The following is a 24,298-nucleotide window of genomic DNA, read 5'->3' on the forward strand; positions in this document are numbered from 1 at the left end:
TGGAAAGAACAGATGTATACAAACTGTATGTTGATTAGAGAAAGAGAGTGAGTGTCTGTGTTAGTATATTGTTATCGTAAAATCATAGAATGGGTTGGATTGGAAGGAACCTCAAGGATCATCGAGTTCCAACCCCCTGCCACAGGCATGGCTGTCAATTGCTAGTGCTGGATCACATTGCTCAAGGCCCCATGCAACCTAGCCTTGAACACCTGCAGGGACAGAGTATCCACAGCTTCACTGGGCAACCTGTTCCAGCAGCTCACCACTCTCTCAGTAAAAAATTTCCCCTTACATCATTATGAAATATATAAAGGTGTATGAAGTATATTATGAAGTGTAATAGAAAAAGATGAAGGCTCTTTTTTGCTGGGGTCCATCTTACAGAATTCAACGCCTGAATACTTTTCACAACACAGCCTGCTGAAGTGCTTTGCAGAGGATTTGAGAGCATAAGTTGGGCTGTAATTAATGCTTCTCTTCTCTTTAACTCGAGAGCCGCATACTACCATCACATATCTTCATAATTTCCACAAGAATCTATCATCTCTATACTCTGTCTTTACTTTCCTTTTATGCAATGACTCCCAACTTACCTTTTGAGGACTTGTTATTTACTTGTTTATTACCTTGAGAAGTTCTAGAATAATTCAGTGGTGAGACAAAAGTAAAGCTGTCACTGATTTTCATGCCTGTATAAAAAAAATACACTGCTACTTAACAAAGAGTCCACTGGATTTGATGATCTCATTGAAATGTCAGCTCTCCTTTTGCCAGTTCTACTGCAAAGATTTGGCTAACACTGAATCTGACAGTGGAAATTTTATTGGCACGAGCAGTGTCGTGCTCATGGTGATGCTCGATGTGATTTGGCTCTGACCATACAGGTACAAACTTACAATGACGCCTCCGAAGACTTCTCACTCTCATCATGAAGTTAAAAACTGTGTGAATTAAATCATAAAAGATTTTTTTTTTTCCTCTCAAAGGAAATTTTTGATGGACATCAAAGCATGAATGTTTCAACTAAAGCAAATTGCTGCAATTTATCACTTACCTGTGCTTTTCTTTGTGCTTTATTTTTAGCTCATGGGACATTCTGAATGGGATCACAAACGAGGACCCAGAGGATCACAGGTCAGTTATTTGATATTATGTATTTCTTTTTGTAAGTCTGAGGTATTCAAGCAGATTTTCTAAGATTGACAAAATTGTTCATTTTATTAATATGTGAAAGATTGAACCAGTAGAAAAAAGCATAAAACTGTCATAGCTTTCTCTACTGTAATTTCTGAGCTCTAATCCAAGCAGTTGAACCAAGCAGAGCTTAGTACTACAGCAGAAAGAAATTTATTTTAGTATCAGAAAGATGTATCACGTGCTGAAAAAGCATTTCTTACCCTACTGTATTCATCAAAATAGCAACACAAAGGAATGCAATTTCAAATAACGTGTGTTCTTTCAAAAAATCCTGACAAACTTGTAAAACTTGGATGGCCTTCTCATCTTCTTCAATAATAAAGGGATTAGTGGTGTTAGAAGTGTACAGGGAGGTGGGGGGAAACTATGCATAGTTACTGGTTTGCTGTTGACTCATCGCTGAAAAGAAGTTACGCTGTTACGGTTAATAGCATCACGCTGAAACTCTTTACAATTATCTGTAGAATTAGAATTACTGCAAGGGAGATACTGCTACTAATACGATGCTCATGAATTTTCATGCTTGGGAAAAGCAATATCTCCCATCTGGTACTGAAATTATATACATATGCTATTAGGTCTTCTGTGTTTTAGATTTGCTTTTATTTCAGATGAAAGATTTGTGAATATCTAAGTCTAAATGGATAATAAACAAGCCCTGCTGCTATGAAGATACCTGCTATTTGCAGCTTTAATTTCAGTAGGGTAGTTCTTGGAGTATCCTTCATATTCTCCCTTGCAAAAATCACTGGAGAAGCAGCCTTTTTATTGACAAAATATTGTATGTGAATCTGAAAGCTGCTATGTGTTTTGTTAATATACATGGTTTGCTATTTCCAGTGCAGAGCTCTTTTACTAAGCTGTCCTTTTACTTTCTTGCCCTTGTGATTGTAGAATTCTACATTTTTTTTCTTAAGATTTTTAATCTTCTGCCTCACATCTTACTTCAAATCCATCTTGAAATTTGCAGGATGTTTAGCATTTCATTATACAGTATAAGGTGGATTAAGATCTGATTTTTCCCGTAACAGCAAGCTAGTTTTCGATGGAAAGATAGAAATTTCAGAAAATTCTATCCAATTGTTTGAGAACTTTTCAAAACTGTTATGTCATGGTAACTCCTGAAAGCGTGTTCCTTCAAAACTGGAGAAAACTGGAGGAGGAAAGTAAACTTTTTACACAGGTAGATAGCGATAGGACAAGGGAGAACGGTTTTAAACTCAAAGAGGGGAGATTTAGATTAGGGGGTGAATTTTTCACTGAAAGGGTGGTGAGGTGTTGGAACAGGTTGTCCAGAGAGATTGTGATTGCCCTGTCCCTGGAGGTGTTCAAGCCCAGGTTGGATGGGGCCATGGGCAATCTGATCTAACGCCTGATTTAGTGGTTGGCAACTCTGTCTTTGGCATGGAGATTGAAACTAGATAATCTTTGAGGTAGGTCCTTTCCTACCCAAGCCATTCTATGATTCTGTGGTTCTGTGAAAATCTGTGTAGGTATTCATCTTCAAGTACATAGTTTTGATCAAGTTATTTCTCAGTACTCTTTTATTTTTTCCATGTGTGGGTGTTTTCCAAATTTCTAGAAAGTATTATAAATCTTGGAAGAATGTTGTAAATCTGTCAATCAGTATATACCACAGAAATGTTATGGGATCTTGAATAAGATGAGGGGAAAAAAAAAAAAGGATCCAAGCTCTCTAAGCAGCATGTGGTGTCATAATACCCTGTCACAGGAAATAACGAGAAGATTTTCAGTAGGGGAACAAAAAGAAGCTTATTTCATTGTATTATAGCCTCAGACTTACTTATATGACTATGAAAACTGTCTTACGAGAGCAAATGTTAAACATAATTTCTTTGAAGGTGAGAAAAAGTTGAGGACAATTTTTACATACAATATAAAAGATTGGAGGTTTCATCCTTTTGTGATTCAGTTGCATTGTTTCCAATTTCTATCCTTAGTAAACTTATCCTTTATTAAACAAAGTCCTGTTTAAAAATTAAGGTGAGTAATTTTCTTTAGAGATGGACTGGAAATTGCATGTGGGAACTGCCCTGTCATTGCTTGTGGGGTTTCCCTAGGTCTGAGGGGCTTTCCTCCAGCAGAAAAATAGGACTTGGAAAGAGAGGTGTTTATTGGCCAGTGACTGGGCAAGTAACAACAGGAGAAGCAAGGGGGTGTGGATTCTCTTGGTCTTCAGTGATCCTTCAAATGTTATGAGGAAAGTGGGAAGACAGATCTTAGGAAGCCACCTGTGTGTGTTTTAGCAATGTCACTTGAAAGCAAGTAGAACCACTGGGTTACCATAGTGTAAAATTAAAATTCACATATAAACTCATCAGATTATTCTACCTAGACTCATTAAGTAGAACTCTAATCCTGTCATGATTTATTTTAAAACTAGTAGATTTTCTATGGTTTATGTTTGAAATGTAAAAGAAAAATATTCTAGTGCATGTCATAGTTCTTAATGAACCATCTCAAAAATATGTTCATTTTTCTGCTTGTAGCAAACTGAAGAAGTTACAGGTAGCACTGATTGTCAGATAGTCTTAATCTTTTAGGAATTTCTGTTTTCAGGAATTTGTCTCCTCATAAGCATCTGTATTTCAGTAGAATATATGGGACACGTAAAAAAGTTTTACAGTGTTTAACTTGCTCCTGACTTCCACACCTGTGCCTCGCTGAGTCCATTACAGATTGCACACATAAGTACAGAGATCACTCTGAAAGTAATGCATCCTATTTATTTCCATGGAAACAGTTAGAAAGAGCACAATAGTACTATTTGGTAGAGCAACTTCTCAGCTACAAAATGTAATTTTCCAACATAGTCACCACCATTAGCTATGCATTTTTTGCCAGTGATGAACAAGAGCCTTCATGTCATGCTCATAAAAATCTGCACCAGCAGAAGTGATCCACTGTTTCACAGCTTCTCTGACAGTGTCATTGCTAGGAAAATGTTGCTCTTACAGTCCATTTTTCACTGGCCCCAACAGACAGAAGTCAGAAGGCACCAAATCCAGACTATTCAGTGGGTGTGGTAGGACAGTCCAGCCAAGATTGGCAGTGTGCTTCATGGTCTTCAAACTGGTGTGGGGACTGGTGTTATCATGTTGCAAGAGAAAGATTGTCTTGTTCTTTGGCCTGACTGAAAGTTTGAGCCTTTGGCTTACTCAGTGTCAGAGCTGGTGGTTTGGTAAGGTTTCCAGGAAATCCAGAATGATCAACCCTTTCCTATCCTAGAAGACAGTGAACATCACTTCACCCACAAAGGACAATGTCTGGAACTTTTTCTTTGATGGGGAATTCCCATGTTGCCTCTCCATGGACTGCCCTTTTGACTCCAGCTAATAGTGATTACTGATTAATGCTCTGATCTAGGAAACTGTCATCTTCAGCCTCGTGTTTGTTCAAAACATACCACCTACCACCTCACTGTGCTCACGTCCACTGTTTGGTCTTCCATGAACATTCAGGAAGCGTTGATGAATGTCACTGGCTTCCATTTTTCCTGCATGGTAGAATTCACTGCCACACCTTTGCTTCACACGCATTTCCATGTCATAGAGTATTTTGTCAGACTGCTCCTCTGCTATCATCTGTCACACAGCAACAAGGTGTGACAGGATATTGGTTGGAAGGTTCAACCTCTACTACATCCACCTCTGACATCATGAGCCAATATAGTAAAATAGGAGGCGTTACTTTCAGAACAGCCCTTGTATAGTTGTAAGTACATGTGTTTTCAGTTAGAATAACTTTTCTTTAAAACTCTTGTTACTAGCGTGAATTGCATGTTGATTTAGAAAGAGTAAATGGCAGTACATACCTCTTCATTTATTCCTTCATTTTTTAATCTCTAGAAATAAGACTTCCTGCTGTTAATTCTTCCTGCGAAAAACTTATTCTCTAGATGTGATATCACGCAGAAACTGCAAAGTGGATTTTATTATGTTCCATGCTTGAATTTTAAGATTAAGACTGATTGAGATCCACAATTAAAACTTCAGAACTAGAATTCCAAGTTTGAAAAATTCCTAAATGCTTAGGAATTTTTACCTCACCTAAGGAAATCTTTCTGCATATACATGTGGTCTGTAAAAACACATCATCTAACTTGTGCAAGGGGAAAATATCCATGTTTATTTCTAATGTCAGTACATGTAAAAAGGAAATGTGACTAGCAGAATCAATTCTTGGCAATTAGGCAAACTGTATTTTAATTATTCAACGGTACTTCGAGTGGCATCCACAATACACTTTCTGCAGACATTTTCAAGGACCTTGAATATATGGGATTTGTTTGCTGCTCTGTCATAAAGCCTTGTTTGGCTTGCTGAAGATGTAGGCGTAGCCCCAGGATTCAGTGGAATCGAGTGATCGTTCTTCCAGCATCATAAAGGGATGGTGATCAGGAGAGAAACAGTGAGGTCCAGTGTTTTTAATTCTCTTTAAATATAAAAAGCTCTCAATTATATATCTGAGGTGCTGCGATTTACCCCTCCAGTTCCTAAGCAACAGCTATTTTCAGATTGAGTGCGTCTGGTGTTGTCTACCTACTTCATGCTTCTGCGAGGTAATTCGTCAGTGCACTATCTCGCCTGATTCCCTTTGTCATGGCACTATAAGGAGACAGATGCTTTAAAGAAACAGAGGAAGCTTGGGCAAAACCGGTGTGAACCCTGCAGCTTTCGAAACTTCTGTACGTCGGGGAGTTCTGCCGTCTACAGCCATGAAGCAGAGGAGCCAGAAATAAGGTTCTCGGCAGTGGTTTGGAAGAAGCCTTTTTCTTGAGTGTGAAAAGCCTCTAGAGCAGATTCAAAACCATGAGCCGGAAATCTCTGTACTTGCTGAAGCGTAGATGGGAGTCGATTCCCGCTACTGACCAGGTACTGTGTTCTGGTGAATCTGTTGTGTCACTGTGCTCCCTTGCAATGCCACTGCAAACAGACCTGCAGTGATTTAGTTGTGGTGCTTGGGGTTGTCCAAATACAGTGAGATCCAGCTGATTTTTGCCTGTTGATTCCACGATGAATAGCACAAAAATGCAGGCAAAGCCAATTTTACAAGAGCATGTGCTTGTGAATGTGGAGGTGTCATTGCAGCTCACTAATGCAGGCTTAAGTAACCAACAGAATGTCCCTGTTCCCAAATTAAATGTTTGTTAAAGGCTTAATTAAAAGGAAGGTGTGAATTGCAAGTATTTTAAACAAATCAGCTAAGAAATTGTATAATCTACTCCTGGTAGTTTCTTGGTGCATATCTTTGCTGCATTTCTAATCTCATATATATGTATGTATGTGTGTGTGAAATCCCTGGTTACAAATGGATGTAATGCACTAGCAGAACCTCAGCTTTTCCAGCATCATCTTGGTTGATGCATCATTTCAAGTATGTTAATAAAGGCTGAAATACAACAAATGTAAATGATATAGACCAGATGTAATGTAAAAACTGTGGGATGCTGTTTGGAGCAAGCATCATCACCATAGGTAATCCTAATATGTCATAAATGGGAGTAGGATTAGTACATAACCTGCTCTTGCACCAAGTGCTGTAGAGTTCTGTGGGTTGGGTTTTTTTGTTTGTTTGTTTTTTGTTTTTTTCTTCATTATCTTAGTTGACATTTAAAGGCTCTAAAAGAAATAATTCTTGAAATAATATATAAAGGATAATGGAGGAAGTGGCTTATTACATGCCCCAACTCAGGTTTTCTCTTCGTAGAGTGGTTGACTATGAAGTGCGTCTTTGGATGCTGTTACTGATGGGAAAGCATCAATTTGGGAGAATTTTTTTTCATTGGAAACAAAGATGGAAAGCAGAAACACTTCTCAGTTTTTCAGAAGGATTTTCTTGTGCTCGTTTTGTTGAGAGGGGGCAAGGAGGGGAGGTTCCATGCCATATTTTATAGGGCTGTAGATTTTGAAACTAAATTGGACTGCTGTGAACATCTAAAGATCTCAGGCATAGTAATAATAAAAAAAATATATGTGCTGTCACCTCCTTCCTATGTTTTCTGTTTTTTCTGTTTAAATAAGAGTGTGCATTTTCTTAATTTAAAGGCTTCAGATGAATAATAATTTACCATGTTCTCTCATAGGTTTTCCCATTTTGTTTAATATATACATAAATGTTTCACATATGACTTTGCCTAATTTAAATCTGTAACCATATCAATTTGCTACAGCTTTGAAAGATAAAAATATAAAAGGCTCTGTTTCAGAAACTATTTATTTATTTATTTATTTATGCTGAACAGGTACCTAGGTTATTCTTCTGATTCCTAGCTATCTTTTAACCTAGCTGAAATACTAAGTCTCAAAGGAATCAGATTTTCTGCTAACTGAAAATATTGATCCAGCTCAGTCAGGCATTCATAAATGTCCTGGTAAAAGAGGGGTAAATAAATGCAATATTATCAATGTCTCCTGTGTTATTTCTGTTAGGAAGACATAGGGATATAGTGTATTTTCAGAGGAAAGCTGCCTCTTGACTTCCTTCTTCCTCTGACATAAATGCAGATCCTTGGTTTATTATGATCAAATACTTTAATATCAAGGGATGCCTGTTGTATTTTGATTGTTAATCACTTCATTTTTCCAGTGTTTCCTTTAAATTACTCCAGTTCTGTTAGGTACGAAGTATCTGGAAGAAATAGGTAATCCTTATCTTGGTGTGAGGTGTGTGCTTGACTTTCCTGAGCTGTGTATCCTTTTCATCACAAGCCCCTGAATGTCTCTGGAAGGGTTTAAAAGAGAAGAGAAAATTTCCCTGGCCCATCTACCACTTGGGGAAAAGTGAGATTCAGTAAGTAAAACATGTAGATGGAGCTGACCTCTACTCTGCCCTGGTGAGGCATTTAGTGTAGTACGTCCAGTTCTGGGCTCCCCAGTTCAAAAAGACAGATCTCCTAGAAGTAGTCCAGCAGAAGGTCACAAAGATGATTAAGGCCTGGAGCATCCTCTGTATGAGAGAAGGCCGAGTAATCTGGGTCTGTTCAGCTTCAGGAAAAGAAGACTGGGAGGAGATCTGATAAATATTTATGAATATTTTCAGTGAGGTGGAAGGCAAATAGATGCAGCCAGGTTCTTCTTAATGGTGTGTAGTGGTAGGACAAGGAACAGTGGCCTGAAATGTGAACATAGGAAGTTCCATACAAGCATGCAAAAGCACATCTTTATGGTAAGGGTGATGGAGCACTGAAACAGGTCGCCCAGAGAGGTTGTAGAATCTTCTTCTATGGAGATACTCAGTACCCATCTGGACACCTAACTGAGCAACCTGCTGCAAGGTACCTGCTTTAACAGGGGTGTTGGACTTCGGTGATCCCTTGAGGTCCCTTCTGACCCCTGTGATTCTGTGATTCTTTGTGACTGTGAACTGAACCTGTAAGGATTTTTTGGAGGTACACTAAGGGAGGAAAATGGTGTTCAGCTTCAGTCCCATAGAGATTTTTGGCTGCTGAACCACTGTTGTGCTGAGCAGCACAGGTGGATTGAGACTTCTGCATAGCAGGAGCATTTTCTTGCTCAACCACACCTTGCAGGAAGATGCACTCACTGTGTCAGATCACCACCACAAGGAAACAGGCAAATTCTTCAGCAGCCTGATGGTGCTAAACAGTTATTATGAAAAATAATAGTGCTGCCTTCTGGTGCCAATTTGTTACTCAGCTCTTAAAAGGATGTGCTAGCTTATTATGGTCCACAATAACCTTGAGTAAATAACATTATTGTTTGTTAGGTAAGCAGCCAGTAACATTGTAGGTTATTTCTCTATTCATAGAATATGAAATATATTTATGTTAGTGAATGACAAAAACCCTCCAAACTGATTTACCTTTATTTTCATTCTTTTTATTATTATTACAGAATTATAACAATGTCAACATACACACAGAAAAATAAACAAAGAAGTAAATAACCCCCCAGCATCCTAAGGGAAGGAAATAAAGCCATAATTTCACATTGAAGCTTGATACTCTATTTGAACATACCACATAACCTAAAAAAGCAATTCAGAGATTTTTATTCCTCATCCTACAAACTTTCCATCAAATTGAATGACAGCCATTTAGGAAAGACAAAAGTGATCAGGTTGCAAATAGGGGTAGAGAAAAAACATGAGTAGTTATAATGGATATAGACAGTACTTTTTGGAGGGGGGCATGGCAGTGTTACATAATTTCATTTTTAATTTGAGGTTCATCATCTAAGCTTGCAGACTCATCACAGAAATCTCCATGGTTTCCAGGGGCTGCATACTAAGCAATTTCTTTGTAGTCATTTGCTTACTTTTTATGTATATCAGAGAGTGAGGAAGGTGAGTTTGAGTTTGAACCCTGAATTAAAGTTTTATGATTTCAGTTGATGAGAAAAGTCTTACCTAGTTAAATATTTTTATGTGTGGGAGAGCCTGATCCAGTGGGTGTTTTGCATGGGTGGATGTAAGCAATATGGTGATGAATTATATACTAATGTCTTAAAGAAACACTAGTATCTCATAGTGGTTGAATCTTGATTATCTGTATATCTCTCAATAATTTCAGAAGGAGCTGGGTTTTCTTAGATTTGAGGGAAGAATATAGTAATCTGTTTTTTTTTTTTTTCCTTGCACATCCAGCAGTTAGGATTGCCTGAACATCTCTGCATTGGGAAATTGTTTATAAGGCTGTTAAGCTTCAAATTTTAGTATGGTTTTGAGGGGAAGATCTTTCAGTGTTGTTTTTATTTGGTGTATGTGTCAGAAGATCTTGCTTTTTGGACTGATTGTATTTTTTTCTTCCTAGTAGCTACAGCTGAGAATGTGTTCACTGAACAGATATGCATTTCAAATGCTGTGGTATCCAAATGAGCCAAAGGTGGTGAGGTGTTAAATACTTGCTGTAAGGATATTGAGTATTTCCTCCTGCCTAAAATTCCCCATAGACTTCATGAGCTATACTGTTTGTGTATAAGTTAGTTTTGCTACATATCCTAAGATAGAAAAAATCTTCACACATTAGCCTATGATATAACATTTAAATGAGATTGTCTGTATTTATTTGAATTTAAAAACAGGAACAGGATTTAGAAACCCAGTAATTTATACACAGGTGTGTAGATACTGAATTCAAAGGGATGTATAGTGCAGGTAAACAAATATATCAATAGTATTTCTTCAGATAGAAATGCATGCTCATAAGAGTATAAACAATGGCAATGCCTTCAGTACCTTTAAGTCATCAATTTATATTTTTATGGATTTGTGTAAATCCAGGGAAGTGATGCCACTTACCTGCCAGTGGTTTACAGCATAGCTATGCCTAGGGTAGTTTACATTTAAGGTTCTGCATCCTGCTTCTTACCGCTAGTCCAACAGACAGAAGAAAATCCCATAGCCTGTAACCATGCAGAGTGTTAAACAGCAAATAAATGGATCCCAGCTTGACTTGAGTAATAATGGAAATTACAAATGCAGGGATTTTTTAGGGTTTGATATGAGGTTACATCATATTTTCACTCTGTTTATATATGATTTTATTCTGCTGGATTAAAGTTCTCTTGAAGAAATGGAAGAATTTTACCTTGTCAGGATTTAAACCTTCTTTCCAGGATTAATGGCCTTTCTTGCTTGTTGTATCTTGCCTTTTTGCTCTGAACAGTCCTCACTTATAACCTTTACATATCCCTGAGGATGGATGCATCCTTTCTGATATCTTTGTGAGAATGCTGGAACTTCTGTGCTTTATTTTACTCTCAAAAGTTTTCTGTACTTGCTCCCAGCTGCACCCAGAGATTTGACAGCAATGTGGCACTGCCAATTGTCTTTATTCTGAGCCATTTTCACTGGGAACTGTTGTCGCCTGTGCTTCTTAACCTTGGTAAGGATGTTTCTGCAGGGGACAGCAGTGGCTGAGGTTGTCTCACAGACAGGCCCAGGACAGATCACTATCCCTGTCTGTTGAAAGGTGCACCATCCTGTCATCTTTTGGACCAGGATTAAAACCTCAGTGCAGCAGGGATTCTTGGAACCTGCCTCCTTTCTGTGCAGAAGTCATTAACTTCTTTGTAGAAAAAGAGGTAAGCAGTTGATATGGCGAGGAGGACATGGAGCAGTTGATGTGAGCTTCTGTAGTGTTCCTTAACTTAAGATTCACTTTGCCTGAGGATGAACAGTAGAGCTGCAGTCAGCTGGAGTCAGTAATCTCTTTCTCCTTTTAAATACCTATGGTCAGCAGGTTGTGCCCAGTTATTCCTTTTCCACAAAATGTCTCCCAGAAGGGCTGCATCAAATGCTTGGAGCTACTCTTACCATGGCAGCACCATCACAACATCATGGAGTCCACGTAGGAGGTTTTAGTGACATCAAAATAGGTACACCCATCTGTATGCAATGCAAGTCAGAGTGGAGGTATCACTACATCATTCTATCATTGCATGTACTTAGAAGAAGTTCACATCAGCAGTCAGTTTGATGGGCTGCAGGAGTAGCAGCATGAGTGACCAAGATCCCAGCTCCCATTGTATCTCTATCTTATTCCAATCCGTGCTCCTAGATTTTATAGCTTTTTCCTGTATAATTCATCCCTTCTTCATCTCCACATCAGAAAGATGTTTCTGCTGGTATACATCACAACGGCGAGTCTTATATCTAACCCTACGTGAAAACAGGTCAAAATTTGCTTCCTGTTAAGAAAATTTTTGCTGTTTTTTTGTTTTCTGTTATTCATTGTTTACAAAACTTTAAATTATCCTTTCATTCAGTAGATCTCACAGCTCTAACAGCAGAGAAGAGATTTGTGGACTTCAGACTGTTATGAGAAAGAGGTCTTATGAGAGGGTTGTGAGTTGGTGGGAATGGAGCTGAGGCTGGGAAAGGAGAATCACTTTTGCACAGAAGGCAAGGTGCTGAAAGCTGAGGCTAGGATGAGAAGTAATCTATAAAATACTACCTTGCTTTCCAATGCAGTAAATAAATAATATAATACAGAAAGCGAGCTCAAAGAAATAAACTGCCTCAAATTGCACATCGCTTCACTCAGAATTGAGGAGTTGAGCCACAGGCACTAGTTATGGCTGTGGGACCATTTCTATTTGGCTCCAGGCTTTCTACCCTGCTGCTGTAATGAATGTACAGAGGGTGAATGGGGTGGAAATGAGCTTGGCACCCAAGAGAGTGCCCATGTACTCCTGCCACTGCTCAGCAGATGACTGGTGGTGATCGCAGATGTTCTGGAGGCGATCAGGCTTGCCAGAATGTACTCTTAGGACTAGGAGCCAATGTTTTCCGAAGTGCAACAGAGATGCCGTTCATTTCAGTAGGATCAGCTCCAGAAATATGCTAGTCATCTTGCATGCCTTTGGCCAAGCAAGAGCTGTGGGGAAGTCCTGGCACTGACTGTCCTTCCATACTGGCAAGTGGCAGTGAAAGGTCCAAAATGATTCAAAAGAACCTGAAGTATGATAAAGTAATAGCATATTCTGTTGATGTAGAGCTGAAAGAGTCTGGGAAAACAAAAGATAAGACATGTCTGAGTAGCAGCTGAGACACAGATGAAGCAAGGGAACCTCCTATAACCTTCCATATCCATCATTTGTAGAGTAAAGAAATGGCATCAACCACTCTCTGAATTATCTCCCCAACAACTTCTCCATTCCAGTATGATTGGCAATGGCATATCAGGAGTGGATTAGTAGCTTGATAATGACAACCTTCTTCTTAAAACTCAGTCACTTTGTCATGTCAATATTCTATGTAACTAAGCAGTATCTAAATACAGATTTCTGCAAATACTGCCTATCTTTTTGAAAAGCTTCCTCTGCCATTAATGCTCTCAGGTTTGCAGAGCAAGTTCTGATGCTGTTGTGTCAGAACAGTTGTGTGGAAAAGAAACTTTCTGATGATACTCAACTTCAATTGAATATTTTATTTATTGGGAGAGCAAGAAAGTATGTTCCCAGTTCAGGAAGGTTGCAATTCGAAGGATCGTAGCCATGCTGCGTTTTGCAAAATAAATCAAAATTGAGATGAAATGACAGTCTGAAATGACATTCAAGTGAAGTGATTCCTTGAAGCTGCATGTGAAGACAATAAACAGCTGGGAGGCATGACATTTTATGTAGTATTTTTAAAAGCAGAGATAGTGGGAGGAGTTGATATGCTTCCTTCTTTTTCCTAAGCATTACCTTGGACTAGAGAATGCATATCTACTTCTGTGATGTGGATATAGGCTGATTATGACAGTTGGATCTGGAGGATGAGATTGTGAACTGTCATCATTTGGAACAAAGGAACAGTATGTTTTCTCTTTGGGGTGATCGTATTCCTGAAATACTCATTTATCACCCTTCATTTCTCTCATAATCACAGTGTATCTTTCCAGTCCAACAGTTTTCACTATTTATCTTTGTTTTCAGATACCTATTTTTTAAGCTATGTAAGTTTTCTGACAACAGATTCTACTTCTTAGTCTTCTGGCTTACAATTTTCAGCTCAAAAAAGAACAGTTAGGAGAGTCTGTCCCTGTACATTTTTCCTTTTTCACTTGCAAACTTATTCACTTGTAAACTGTAATAACAACAACAACAAAACCAACCTGATGCATCACTTACATTTCTTTATTGGTCTAGGGTGCTGAAATATACTGGCATCTGATAGTGAGAGCTACTGGCTACCTTTAAGTGCCCATGTAGAATCTGGGAGTCTTTCAGAGAGCTTAGCTGAAGTTAAAATTCTGAGCTTTAACACAAGCTAAAGTCATCTTCAGGCTTTCAAATTGCATATTCCTCAAATTGACAAAATTTGGGCGTGCTAATGCCAATCTCTGCAACAAAAAAATACACTGAGAAAGTTCTGAGCCCACACTGGTGCATCTCAAAAAGATTAGCAATTAGTAGTGAGCAAAAAAATTGTCCCTTCGCCTTCTGGAAATAGCTATGCTGGATAAAATTTTCCAAACACAGGTTAAGTCTTGGCAAACATGGAAGTCTTCAGTGCAAATGCTGAAAGGTTGTTTGAAAAGTATAGAAAACTGATGACAGGATCTTATGAAAGAAATTGATGACCAATGTAATAATGGGCAATAACAGTTAGCTTTCTTGTAATAATGTTATTAAAAAAGTAAAATTTTATGGCACTTTGTCTTCTGAGATGATGAATAAACTGATTTTCACCTCCTTTCAGCCATTAAAAGCTGAGAATTGTGACACCAGGTGTCCTATTTATTTACAGTAGCATCTTAAATTTCACTTACTGTTGATGTGCATTCCAGATGTTTGTCACCTTCCCAAGTGTTGAACACAGTCATAAATTTTTTGCTTTCCTGTTTTCAGAGATGAACTCAATTATGGAATGAACATGGTTAATTTACTCATTTTTTTCTGAGTAGTAATTGAAGTCTAGTCTTCAGCCAGGCTTCTTCCACTGGTATATTAACAGTAACATTACTAGAGGATGTGGGTGCCTCTGACATTCCTTGTAGTTTCACAGTGTAGCAGTCCTTTCTTGTTGGAAGATGTCTTCAATAATGAGGACAAAACGGACTCATTTTCCACTGCAAAATTGGTTTTAAAGCATTTTTATATTATTCTTTTATTATTATTATTATGTGCTTTGTTTTGGTACTGGGGAAGACTGTATGCTGTAACTGCTGCTCTTTGGGAAAGTTACAAGGAATAAATAAGGGAAAGCATTTCCTATTGTTCCTTCCTTACAGAAACTCATCCTGACTCTCTAGTAGCTCATTTTATGAGTTTCCCAGTGGAAAAGCTCACAGCTGATCGGCTCTGTCCTCAACACCAGATGTTCTTTTTCTGCTTGACTTTAGTAGAGAGCTGTAATTTTGTTCTGTGTCTGATGGATCAGCGTTCCGAATTTCAAAATGAATTATTGGAGCAGCCTCCGGAGATTTTTGAATAAGCCAGAGCTGTAGTAAATCTTAAAGTCAAGTCATAAAAAAGAAAATTTCTTGTTGGGTTGGATTTTACAGATCAAAGGTTCATTGTGTAATAGGTCTGCATTGCTCAATTTTCAATTCCTGAATAACCTTGAATGTTATAAGAGCAGTATGAATTCTTGCAGTCCATAAAGGAAGTCTGGAGATTATCAGACCTGAATCTAGAGTTCATAAATTTTGATTTATTGGACTTTATGCAGGACTAAAAAAGCTATTTGTTATGGTGAATAGGCAATCCTCTAAAGAAAAGGTAGAGGTATCAGTTATTGTACTGTAAAAAAAAAAAAAAAAAAAAATCTGTTTAAAAGATATCTTCATTAATGACCTGGGCGATTGACAGAGTGCAACTTCAGCAAGCTTGCAGATGATACAGATCTGGGAGAAGTGGCTGGTACACCAGTGTTGCACTGACCATCAGGAGAACCTCAGCATTCTGGAGAAATGGGCTGGTAGGAATTCATGAAGTTCAAAAGAAGGAAATGCAAAATACTCCCTCATGGTGGGATTAGTAACCCCAGACACCAGCCTAGGACTTACTGGTGGGGAGCAACTTGGCAAGGAAGTTATCTTGGGGTTCTGGAGGACACCATGGGGTGAGTAAAGGAAATGGAGCCAGTCTACTTTTCAGTAGAGCCCAGTGAGAAGAAAAAAGGTAGTGGGCATAAACAGGAATTCCCATTTAAAAATAAGAAAGATCTCATTTACTGGCAAGGCAGTTGGATTCTCCAAGAAGTAGCCCAGGGTAGTTGTGGAGTCTTCATCCTTGGAGATATTAAAAACCCACCTAAGCTTGATTCAGAACAACCTGCTCTAACTATCGCAGCTTTCATCAAGGGAATTGAACAGATGATCTTCAGAGGTCCTTTCCCACCCTGAGCCCATCTGCTATTCTCTGTCCTATGTAACCGTGAAGATAGGTTTCTGTGTGGCACTCTATTTTGCCCCTAAATTGCAAGAAGGGTTTTTTTTTTCAGTAACTTAGGCAGTTCAGGGCTATGATGAGAAGCAGTATTACTATCTGATGCTTGTCTCTGATAATATTCACATATTTACTGAATGCAGAATTGCCAAGAAGGTCTTACTGAAAGTAATGCTGCAGTGTACCATTCTGTGACCTTTGCAGTTCTTAATTCATCAGCTGATGTCCTTCCCATTTCTGGATAATGCTGGTAAAAGGGACAGAAAACTCTAAAGAGAGGGGATATGTTGTTAATAATCATATCCTGCTTGTTGAATTGTGGAAGTAGGTGAGCTGCAGACTTGTAATGACTCTTCCTCTCTACATCTCAGCCCCTGGAAGTAGCTGGAAGACACGTGGCAGTAGCAGATGTTTCCCTTTTCATTTTCCCTACATCCCCCCTCACACACATCACACCACAAAAAAGCTGTAGATAGAGAAGCCAGAAAAATATCTTTCCAAGCAGTGCTGAGACTTTATTAAAAACTGGCTAGCAAGATAGTGATTTAGAGCATGTAATCCCTTCTCAGACTACATAGATAGTATTTTGGTAGAAACCCAGGTAAACTTTCTGTTTCCAGTAACTTTGCTTCTGAAGCACAAGAATCCAGTTCTCAAAAAATAAGCTCTAAAAATTAGGGGAAAAAAATGTTAATACCATCTATTATTTTACTGGTATCTGCCAGACAATTTGAAGTTTTCTTTCACGTGTAGTTTTGAAAGTCCTTATGCTTTTCTCACATACATGCCCTCAGCTTCTGAGTAAACCCAACACATGTGGCATTTTCGATTTTCACATGCAGGATAGAGGGACTTAAATCTTCAAAGTTAGGTGGCAGATGTGACAGGGATGTGGAATGAAAATGGGCTTTTTGCATGTCATATAATCACAGACCAGTTTTTATAGGTGTCTAAAAATAATAACTGTCTGTACATAGGGATTGTGTTTTAGGACTCCTGGGGAGTTTTATGTACTTGCTTCTTTTAAATTAACAGTTGGAGTTCAGAGAACAATCTGCAGATAATTATTTTGTATTAAGCTATTCATTAAGATGTAGTGAATAGAAGGGGGAAGTAGCTGACAAATGAAGTTTTGGCAGTATTTTCTATTCCTTACAACTCTGTGGGAAGTGAAAGTGATCAATATCAGAAGTCCATGATTAGCATCTCAAAGGATTGAGGTTTCCCTTGAGAAAGGGCTCTCTCAGAATGTGGATTGTTACTGGGATTTTGATGTGGTTGCATTCTCATCACAGAAAACAGGTTCTAGACAAAATCACACTGTAGATTTTGACTCACTTCTGTCCAGATAGGAGTTGTTAGAAAATATGATTGTCCAAGTGGTTTCTATGTGTAGCTCCTACCTCCTGTCTTAAAAAGGGACCAACTTTCTTGTTTGTGCTGGTCTTAATGTCAGCATGAGTACAGCTTGATGTTGGTGGAAGAGCAGCACAAGGCACAGGTTCTCCTTCATCAAAGCATATGGTGCAATCAGTTGTGATGACCCTTCCCAACATGCTTAGGGTATAGTAGGGCCTGCTTTACAGTTTATTTATTTATTTGTTTGTTTATTACTGAAGAGCAAACAGAGCATGCAAGAGAAGGAAGAGTGGAAACTGAAATGGAAATGCCTTAAGAGGGTTTGTGAATCAGTGAGGTGCATTGTCTGGTCCTGTACCAGACACATTTTTCAGGGTAAATCTCATAATCTCTTGGCGTGGGGAATCCCATTGGCTTTGGGACTGCAAAGGCAGCACCTTTCTTTCAGGACTGTGATGCTCCTTCCCCACTCCCCCAGTACTGAGTCTTAGAGTTAGGAAGGAGAAACTGGAAAAGTTATGCAACTGGTTGATGGATTCTTGAGATGCTCAAGGTCCTAGGGATGTGCTATTTTTGTTCCTGCAGGCATTTAAAAAAATGTGCTTCCAACATTTTGTTTTGGAATTATTGCTGGAGTTCTGAAGTCCAGGAATTTTTAGCAAGTCCTCACCATGGGAGCAGAAAAGAAACAAATCCAAGATATTTTAATATGGCACACATAGTTCTGCTGTTGCCAAAGGGAAGTGCTCTACTTAAATGTCAAGACAATGTTAGCAACAACTGACTCGAGAGAAATAATTTGGTGATTCCAGTCCAGTTAGTAATGGTCAGCTGTCTTTCACAGAAAACTCTACACAGTCTTTCAGTGCTTGCAAGATGCTTACTGTGCAATGGGTATGTAAACTGCACTCTGCATGTTCCCTCAAGCTGGGTTTTTCAGAGTCCTTATCGTAGGGTAGGTGAACCTTCCTTTCCTAGCATCTCTCTGGTGTGTTCCAGAGAGAACCACTGGACGTAACAATCACATAAATGCACAGCACAGTTTTGGGATCAGAAGGTTCACTTTCTGTTCTCTTTAATTAGACACTGACTTTCCTGATCTCAGTTGCCTTTGCAAGGGAAATAGATAAGCTGTATTATTTTAATTGGCTAGTTCTTCCCACTGTGGTACTTCTCATTTGGAGTACTTTTCTCTTTTTCCTCTCATTTGCCTGATTCAGCATTCAGTTTTGGGCACCTGAATATGGAAAGGACACTGAGGTGCTGGAGCAGGTCCAAAAAAGGGCAACAAGGGCTTGGAGAATATGCCCTACAAGGAGAGACTGAAGGAACTGGGGCTATTTAAACTGGGAAAGAGGAGGCTGAGAGGAGACCTTATTGCTCTCTTCAAATACCTGAAAGGTGATTGCAGTGAGAGTGGGATTGGTCCCTTTTCACTGGTAACAGGTGATAGGATGAGAGGAAATGGCCTCAAGTTGCATCAGGGGAGGTTTAGGTTGGATATCAGGAAAAACTTTACAGAAAGGGTTGTGAAGCACTGGAATAGGCTCCCCAGAGAGGTGGTTGAGTCACCATCCCTGAATGTGTTTAACAACTTTTGTGTTTAAAAACTGTTTGGATGTGGTGCTCAGAGACATGATTTAGTGGAGAGTTGTTAGAGTTAGGGTAGTATGGTTAGGTTGTGGTTGGACTTGATGATCTATAAGGTCTTTTCCAACCTGAGCAATTCTGTGATTCAATGATTCCCTTCTGGTATGACCTTAACTAATTAGAATCTATTCCACTTGTGTTTCTTGTCGCGTTTCAGTAACACTGTTGATTTTGTATAGTCTTTTTGGCTATTATCGTGAGATTAGAATTTAACTTAGTCTTTTCTGTAAATTTCTCACAGTACCATGAAATTTCATATACATATTGTTCCCAAGTCTGTTTTAGAAGTGTTTAGTTCAGTAATACACAACTGTCATTTTACCAGATGCTATTTATTGGACCCTAGCCTGTTTTCCCATTCAACTGTAATGCCTACTCAGTTCTCTATGAAAATTACTTTATATTATTGGCATCCTGGACAGATGTTTTCATCTGACTGTTGTATATGTCAGCACTTAGAAGCTTTTCTTCAGCTCCATGTTTCGTGGTCTTCTTGAATGCTTACTGTATTACAGTCTCTAACTCTTTTTTTCCTTCTTTCTACAAAAAAAGCTCTAATGCCTCTTAATGTTACTTTTTGTTTTGCCAGAAGCCAATTATTATTAGGAGACCAGATGGAGATGCTTCCTACCAATACCCTTCTAAATTTCTCACTGACCTCCTTTGTGTCATCTTTGGTTCTGCATAGACCTTTGAATCCAAGCAAGGTTGTCTTATCCTTGCCAACCTTCTTTTCCTTATGTAACATTTCTAATGTGGAGCTTTTCCCATCCACAAAATGAAGTCTAGGTTCCCAGTATTTAAACCTTAATGTCTGAAAGGTCCATTGCTTTGATATTTTAACGTGCCCTTTTCATCTAAGGATAAATCTTCAAATGATTCTTGTAACTCCTGTCTATCAGCTGCTGCTTTTAATAGTTTGATTTGCTTTCATCGGAACTTTTCAGCTTTCATCCTGTGTCTAAACTTAATTCTTTCATTATGGCAAATGACTATATCATAACCTACTGAGTCTCTCTGAAACAGGAAAACAAAAGCTGACTCAAATTTCTTTATAACTTCATTTTGTTTCTGCAGACATTTAGTTTGTTTTTCTTTTTCTATTCAGAATGTTTTTTTCATTTTTGTTACTATTTCATTTCATAAACCAAATGCTATGGCCTTGATTGAACTACAACGCTTGTTACCTTACATGAGAATATTGATAGTTTACAGACCAAAAATTATCCATGCCAGGAGAGCTGAATTTACTTAGATGACAAAATGCCCTTCTCTGCAACAAAAAACATCGTAACAGATAATGTGACCACGTTTTTACTGTTTTCTGCAATTTTTTTTGGCTTGCAACTGAGAGAACAAAGTGAATTTGGCATTGCTCTTTCAGTTTATAAAAATACATTCTTTGTCTTTTAAGTGTTTTAACTTTATTTTATTTACCTTCTTTCTGTTAAAAAGTCAGCACTCAGCGAATGTTTTTAATTTTATTTTATTTTATTACAATTCATTAACAAGGATGAATAATTTGGCATTACTAGGGGAATAAACAGGATTAGGTGATGAAATTTCAGGAATTCCAAGGTAGGGTTGCCACTGTGTTTAGGGGGATGGAATAGTCTGCTGTGTGTATAGTGAGCTCTGGATGCCTTAGCAGGGTGTAACCTGGTTTCTAAATTCCTGGCAGCCGGAAATATTGCTCAGTGAGAATTGCCATCCAGGTGATGCCTTAATTTGTTATGTCTGTGTGAAGATATTATATTAACGTCAAAGAAGATTTTTGCATAAGTGCAAGAAAATGACTCACTCCATTCTCTTTTTTTTTTGGCCAGCATCTGGAATATGGTCAGTATCACTGCATCCAAATTTCTTCTGTGCACTGAGTATGCCACAGGGTGAGGCTGTTGTGGGGACAGCGACCCAATTTGTGAATTTCTGTTGCCACTAGGATGCCAGAGCACTTGCTGTGTATTCAAATTCTAAAACAAAACTTGGCAGAAATCTCCCCTATGATATGTCAGTGAATCCATCTCTTCAGCAGCTATTGCTTTCTGAGCTCAGTCATTGTAAGAAGACTTCTCAATTATTCATTTAAGACCAATATAGATGTGAGTGGGTGTATTGCGAGAACTTGACATCACCATTTGCATCATGTTGTCCACTTCATGACTCTGTGGTTTAAATTTTGAGGCCACATGCAAAACTCTGCCTGTTTTCTCCTGTGCTGGCTTTCCTGCTGCAAGAGAAGATTTTTCCCATGGTCCATGTCTGATGCAGTGTAAAAGGAAGAAATAGGAAGCAATTGGCAGTATTTAGAGTTAGTGAGTAAAGGGAATTCTTCTGGTGCTGCCTCCTGCTAGCAGGAGTGCTACATAATCCTTTCATAAACATAATCCAAGCTGTATCTTACTGTTGCTTCATTTTTCCCCTTCCACAGTCTTCATTTCCTACCTACATTTGTGTGCATCCCATTTGTTATAGTCCAGCATTACCCTGTAGCATAAACAAGCCCCCTCTCTGAAGTACTTTAAAGAGCAATCATATCCCCCTCTCAGCCATTACTCTGCCACTTTTAATAGAGTTTGCTTTTTCTAATCTACCCGTAGGATATTTTTTTCCTTCTTCCAAAGGTTCTTTTCTTCATTTGTTGCAGTTAGATGGAATTCAACTTTCTTCATAAATCAGATATAAATTATAGTCCACATAGGTATGTTTTTAAGGGAAAGAAAATAAGTCAAGTATAAATCTATATTTTTACCTTCTTGTTCAGAGAATAATGCTTTTCCTCTATGGAGTATTCTGAAAGTATTCTGGGCTTTGTACAATGGCTTGAAACTTCCCTGTGCATAGTGAAAATACCTTTTCTGAATTATCTGAATATTATGTTCTGTTGTTGCAACTCCTTTACATCAATGCCTTGTATGAATGTTCTTGAACTGAATCGTGAATTGACCATCTAAAATAGAGAATCTTTGAGTCTGATTTAATGCTCATACTGGTAGTCCCCAGGAATACAAAGTTTAACTGCACTACTGATTTTTTTCTCCACTTCTGTCGTTTAACCACTCATTCAGCTTTCTTCTGTTACGGTGTCCCAGTTATCTGTAGTGTGAGCAGTGTCTTCCAGAGCTGTCAAATGCACATGTCATTTGGTGACTCTTCTTATTGTGAAGTGTCACTGAAAATATTATTAATTGAAGTCTTTCCCAAGACTTGCCTTTGAGAAACTAGAAAAATAATCTCCACAGTCTATACTAACTCTTTCTCATATCCAGTTACTCAGAACTGTAACCAGTTTCTTCAACAACATCCAGAGCAATAGGTTTCTGTCTGATGTAGGTAACAAAAGCAACAGAACTGTGAAGAACAACCATGTGTGGTAGCAGAGTGGTACCATGCCAGGGGACTCAGACACTGAGTCTATCTGCTATCAAGAGGACTCTAGTGATAGGAGAAGATGTCATGCAACTGCATACAGATCAAGTACTTCAGGGATGAATAATAGAAATTTGTGGTCTAATCTAGCAGCTTAATGTGCCATATGAGTTCTCTATGGTGTGTAAAAAGCAAGGCAGAAGTTTTGCAAAGTGTAATTGATAGGCACAAGTGATACAATTCTTGGAAACTCAGAAAACTGGAACTCTTAAGTTATGCCACACATATGTATATATGGCTGCTAATTAGCAAACAGAAAAGGGATATAAAGTTGGCAGAGCTCCAGAAGGCAGAAGTATTGTGCCTGCTGCATTTACATTTTGTAATTTGATTCAAGAGAAAAAGGGAGTTGGAGTAAGTTGCCAGTCATCTTTCTCTGTCCCCCTGCTTAGCTTTGCCATCCCTGTACGTGATCCACGGGAACAGTTAAAGAGGAATCTAGTCCTTATTTAAAGACAATTAAGAATTGCATTTTATTGTTATATTTTTCTTACTACAATGTCATTGTTAGATTTGTAATAAGGAACTTATCTTGTTGTATTGCTAAGGTATACTTTTTTTTTTCTTTTTTTTTTCTGTCTAGTGTTCAACGCTGAATGCCAATAACTGAGAAATTGGAAACTCTTAATTTTCGGTTGTTGAATGGCACAAATCATATTACAGACAAATAATTGTAGTGTAACCCAAAACAAGTTTGGGAACCTTTCTCAGTGTTCCCAACAAGCTGCATGAGCTGTTTGGATAGCTAGTGTTGCAAATGCAAGGTCCTCCTGGCAAGCATTACCAAAGAAAGGCATTCCTGGCACTAGCGCAGAAAGAGAGTGACAGCACTCAAATTGCTTGTGATGTTGGATGACTTTATACTGTGCAGCCCAAGCATATTTTTAATGTGCCTAAGAAAGAGTGTTTGATACCATCCCTTTCTCATATATAGGGTTACCAGATACTGTGGGACAAATATGGCAGTTCAGTGCTCTTTTTTTTTTTTTTTTTTCCTTCTCTGTCAAGTTGGAGTTTCTTCAGATTTGCAGTTTTTGTGAATAATGTTTAAATAATATGCTTTCCATAGGTATATAGATAGATCATATATGTAGCATGTAGGCGGACTGTGAATGTGCCCTGCATTTAAAAAGCTATCTTATATAATGCAAAAAAATATTTTGAAATATGAGTAAATGTGTCTTGTCTTTTCTAAAGAAACGTTATTTCTGTTGTTTATTATTTGGATCTGATATACCAGACAGATCTGCTCTGGAGAATCAATTACAGCTTTGGTGAATGTTCTGCTGGGCTGTTTGGTTCCAGGCCTGGGCAGAGAGAAAGCAGAAGCTGTGCCTCTGCAGACCCTGTACTTTCAGATCTTGAAATTACTTCCTGGCCATGAAATCTGCAGTACAGACATGTCCACAGCAGGAGGGTTGGAACTTGATGAACTAGATGATCTTTAGGGCTCCTTCCAACCCAAGCCATTCTGTGATTCCATTCTGTGATTATGTGATTTTAAGGCAAGTTCTTATTTGCTGTTTGCTCCCTGATTATAATACCATTGAGAAGTGTCACAGAAGTTAAGTTTTTCAAAACTAATTTTGGCTACAACAGCTTTGAAATGGGTCTGCAGCTCCAGGTCTTCTGGCTCTCCAGCTAGTCACGTGAAACTCATTTCTTATTGTTGGAAGTTTTCTGAGAAGTAGCGATTTTTACTTTTTTTTAACAGTGTTTCAATTTCTGTTGACTGAACTCAGCAGTAAGTATCATTTTATTACCTGTTAGAAAGAAAGGCAGAAAGTACTAATCCTAGG

At 38.4% G+C, this 24,298-nt stretch overlaps 1 protein-coding gene across 1 annotated transcript in view; it reads left to right on the forward strand.

The window, feature by feature from the left end:
* The window catches only part of PDE3A (phosphodiesterase 3A), a 246,164-nt gene that overhangs the window by 151,945 nt on the left and 69,921 nt on the right, over window positions 1-24,298 (forward strand). The window contains exon 2 of the mRNA XM_085231279.1: window positions 1,087-1,137. Coding sequence (XP_085087405.1) covers window positions 1,087-1,137 — 51 coding nt within the window. The remainder of the gene's footprint in view (window positions 1-1,086; window positions 1,138-24,298) is intronic.

This window comes from Meleagris gallopavo, chromosome 1 (assembly GCF_905368555.1).
Source record: "Meleagris gallopavo chromosome 1, MGAL_WU_HG_1.1, whole genome shotgun sequence".
Classification (NCBI taxonomy): Eukaryota; Metazoa; Chordata; class Aves; order Galliformes; family Phasianidae; genus Meleagris; species Meleagris gallopavo.